Below are 3,918 nucleotides of genomic sequence, written 5' to 3' on the forward strand. Positions count from 1 at the left end.
GCCCCCAACCGCCCCCAACCGCCTCCAGGCTACGATGTGTGGCTCGGCAACGTCCGCGCCAACAGCTACTCCCGCAACCACACCACCCTGGGGTTCCTGGACCCGGCATTCTGGGCCTTCACCTGGGACGATATCGCGGCCAGGGACCTACCGGCCATGCTGGAGCGCGAGCTGCAGGTCACGGGGGCCAAGAGCCTCGCGTACGTCGGCCACTCGCAGGTGGGTGCGCGTGAGGTCTGTGCAGGGTGGACTGAGGATAGACGGGTTGGCGGCGCCCGTTTCTCCGTCCCGCTGAAGCTTGGCGGGGCGTCATCAATCGACGGGGTTTTGGGGGTGAGGAGCACGGGGAGGTCCTGGCTTGGGCGCTGGCGAATGGAGTGTTGAGCGGCAGGCGACAGGGGCCCGCCAGGGGGTTTGTGGGAATTGGGGCGTGTCCACAGTTGTCGGAGAGGGCGCAGCGGCGGCGGCGGCTTGGACCCAAGCCGTTTGACAAGAGGAGCCGCGGGGTTTGAGAGCCGCCGAGCCTTGCCGCGCCCTGCTTGGCGCGCCCTGCTTGGTCAAAGGGTATGGCCCCGCAGCGCGGTTGGCCCCTGCCATGTACCATTCAGGCGCGCTGCTTTATTTATCAGGGCACGACGGTGGTGATGGCTCTGCTGAGCAGCCAGCCGCAGTGGGCGGAGCGCGTGCACCTGGCCGTGCTGCTGGCGCCGGTGGCGTTTGCGACGCACGTCGGCTCCGCGCCCTTGGTGGCGCTGGCAAACTTCAACACCGACCAGGTGCGGCCGGAGACATCACAGCTCAACTTCCCCCCTCATCCCTGCATTTCGGATGAGAAGGGAGACTGCCGCGCAACGCGCTCGACCCCCTGCCGCCGTCGCTGCTGGCGTTACGGCCCGCCGCCGTGTCCCCGCCGCACCCCCGCCTGTCGGCATGGCCCCGGCGGCGGCGGCCGTCTCTGACTTTCAGGTTCGAGGTCAACACTTGCAGGTTTGAGCCCGCAGCCCCAAATCACGTGCACACCCCCAGGTGTTCACCCTCCTGGGCATAAGGGAGTTCCTGCCCTCCAGCGAGATCCTCTCGAGGCTGGACGGCAGCCTGTGCCGCTTCGAGCCGCACGTGAGGCGCTAGGGGTGGGGGGACGCGCACGGCGCATTGGGCCAGAGCTCCCGCGGCGCAGCCCGCGTGGGCGCACGCCGTTTGCGATGCGGGGCTCTCCCACGGAGGGGGTCCGGACCGGTGTGCTGATCACGCGGCGCAGGCGTTTTCCACCCGAGTGGTTTGCCCCACCACCCTGGTATCGCCGCCTGCTTTCGCACGGGCACCCTGCTGTTCCGTTACCCCGACGGCCCCCTCCAACCCCCACAACCCCACCCCCTCCGAGGCCCCTCAATCATGCATCTTTCTCTCTCCAACCTCCGCCCGCCCACCGACCCGACTTGATGCGAATCCACAGCTTCCCCCCTCTGCCCTCCCCTTCATCGCGCGTGTGCACCCAAACACAGCTGTGCGTCAACCTCCTGGCCATGATCTGCGGCTACAACGACGCAAATGTGGACGTCAACCGCCTCCCAGTGTACCTCAACTACACGCCCTCGGGCACCAGCGTCCAGAACATGGCGCACTGGTGCCAGGTGGGACGGCGGCCGGGTCGAGGGGCGGAGGGGCGTCGAGCGAGGGGGCCGGGGCGCGCCTGCGAGGCGCACGTTCTTGCCTGCGAGAGCGGGTCCAAGGCATCTCCGGCTCGGGCCGTCGGCGAGGTTTGCCGTTCTTAATCTGCAGGCTGTGCAGCCCTTGCGCTCACGTGCTTCGACTGCATCGCGCCACAGCAAGGACCCCCTGCCTGCGGGGCAGTGTCAGCATTCATGCCCGCGTTTTTGGTCGAACAATCCCAGGCGATGCGGTCCTCCGACCCGGGGGTGATGTCGTATTTTGACTACGGCACCCGCTGCACCACCATACTGGGCGCGCCGCGCGACTGCAACCAGAAGCGCTACGGCCGCCTGACGGCGCCGCGCTACGACCTCTCGCGCATCGACACGCCCCTCGCGCTGTTCACGGGTGCGCGCCCGCTGTCAAATCGCGCTGCCGCGGGTCAAACAGGGCGCGAGCCTGGCATGCATCTGGCCAGTTGGTCCAGCTGTTGGTTCCCTGCTGCGTTTTGGCATGTCTCCTGGCAAGAGCAACGCGCTCAACTGCTCATCATGGGTTGACAGGATTCAAAGACGTAACGACATTGTCGACGAGTTGAGACACCCTCTCCAACTCAACGCCCCGACCGCCCCAGCCGACTCAACCGCCCCGACCCACCTACCACCCCAACCGCCCCAACCGCCGCAGGCGGCGAGGACCGCCTGGCCGACCCCGCTGATGTGGCGCTGCTGCTCAGCCGCCTGCCACGCGGCAGGATCGTCAAGTGGCACAACGACGCCGACTACGAGCACCTGGATTACATATGGGGGGAGAACGCCCACAAGAGGGTGTACGCCCAGGTGGGGCCACGGCTGGGGAGTGGCTGTTGTCCCTTGACATTGCATGGGATGTGGCGCAGGGGTTGCTTCCCATGGGGGTGATGCTTTGGCCCCATGTAGCATGTATTTTCAAAGCGCTCAATGCGCCCGAGGGAGCTGTGAATGGGGCAGGCCGGCACGCAGCCAAGAGGGCTGTCAAGCCTCATAGCCTCGGTCGCACGGCAGGAGCCTGGAGGGCTTGCCTTGGTGCTGCCGCTGGCGGCAGCTGCATGGCAGGCACGCCCACCCCGACCCAGACGGATCGCATCTCCATTGAGTGGCTTGTTTGTGCAAACCCATGCTCGGCCCCGCCCTCTCTCAACCCGCATCAGGTGCTAGAGCTGCTGGAAGCGCATAACGGTGACGACGGCGATGACGCGACACGGGCGGCGGCGGCGGCAAGCGTTTGCTGCGGGGGCGGCCAGGCTCGGGGCCCGCGGCAGTGGTGGGCGGCGGCCCTGCGGGGGGCTGCGCAGTGGTGGGAGCGGCGGGCGCAGCGGTTGCAGTTGTGACGCCTCCGCAGCCCGTGGCTCGCCGCGTCAACAGCAGGGCGGCCGCCGCATGTATCACAGCTGTGGGTGGCAAGCGTTGGCGCTCACGCCAGCAGCAGGCGGTCCTACCGCGCTGCCTGCGCCGCCCATCAAGTTTTGCCCAAACATTTTGCCCCCACGCGCTTGTGATTTTGATACAATTTCGAGCCTTTTTCAAAGCTGCACCTGCGGACCGCGCCGGAGCTGTACGCACGCATCGCCGCGCAACCGGATGTACAGCCTCTGCCCTGCTTGCTCACGCCCGCCCCCCTTTATGGGGCCCTGCCCTTTTCTACTCCTGCCGCGCCCTCTTATCTACTGTGCAACCAACCGCAATGGCGCCAGCGCGCCTGCCTGCCCTCACGTTGCTTTCATACCGAGGAGTTTTGCTGCGTGTGAAGGATAATGGCACACCTGAGCAAGGTGCTTGTGTGCCATGTATACGCAGTGTATATATACACAATGCACACTTCTTACACTCGATCGCGTGATGTGTCATGAAAAGCAGGTCCGAGTGATCTGTGAGTCATCATTATGGCAGGGCCCCGTCGTCATGAGTAAGGCGCGGCCCCACCGCCCGGACAGGAAGAGTCAAGCAGCCCTGCAGCTCCATCGCTGACCCACAAGCGCATCCTGGCGGGCGCCGTCCCTGGGGGTAACCACCCCTGGCCAGGTCCCCCGCCCAGATCACCCCTGCTTGCTGCCCTCCGCGCCCCCGCCGGCGCTCTTCGCCTCCGCGTCAAGCTGCGCATTCAGAGCAACATAATCGACAGGGGCGGTGCGCCGCCGCTTGGGCCGCCCGCCCTCCGCAGCCGCTGGCTCCTCCTCGGCTGCCGCCGCCTCGGCCGGCTGCTGCTGCGGCGCCGCCGCCGCCGCGGCCG

The 3,918-nt window shown here is 66.9% G+C and overlaps 2 protein-coding genes across 2 annotated transcripts; one reads left to right on the top strand and one right to left on the bottom strand.

Moving 5' to 3' along the window:
- Window positions 1–156: 156 nt before the first annotated feature.
- Window positions 157–3,019, top strand: MNEG_14861 (triacylglycerol lipase; the record flags this gene model as incomplete). Its single annotated transcript, XM_014036667.1, has 7 exons — window positions 157–219; window positions 630–776; window positions 1,027–1,116; window positions 1,503–1,631; window positions 1,893–2,058; window positions 2,338–2,489; window positions 2,840–3,019. The coding sequence occupies 7 exons, from the start codon at window positions 157–159 to the stop codon at window positions 3,017–3,019; spliced, it is 927 nt and encodes a 308-aa protein (XP_013892121.1).
- Window positions 3,020–3,724: 705 nt separating this feature from the next.
- On the bottom strand, window positions 3,725–3,892 carry MNEG_14862 (hypothetical protein; the record flags this gene model as incomplete). Its single annotated transcript, XM_014036668.1, has 1 exon — window positions 3,725–3,892. A coding segment is annotated over one exon (168 nt), but the record flags the coding sequence as incomplete, so codon positions are not given.
- Between the last annotated feature and the right edge of the window lie 26 nt (window positions 3,893–3,918).

The sequence above is a fragment of the Monoraphidium neglectum genome (genome assembly GCF_000611645.1).
Source record: "Monoraphidium neglectum strain SAG 48.87 unplaced genomic scaffold scaffold04826, whole genome shotgun sequence".
Lineage (NCBI taxonomy): Eukaryota > Viridiplantae > Chlorophyta > Chlorophyceae > Sphaeropleales > Selenastraceae > Monoraphidium > Monoraphidium neglectum.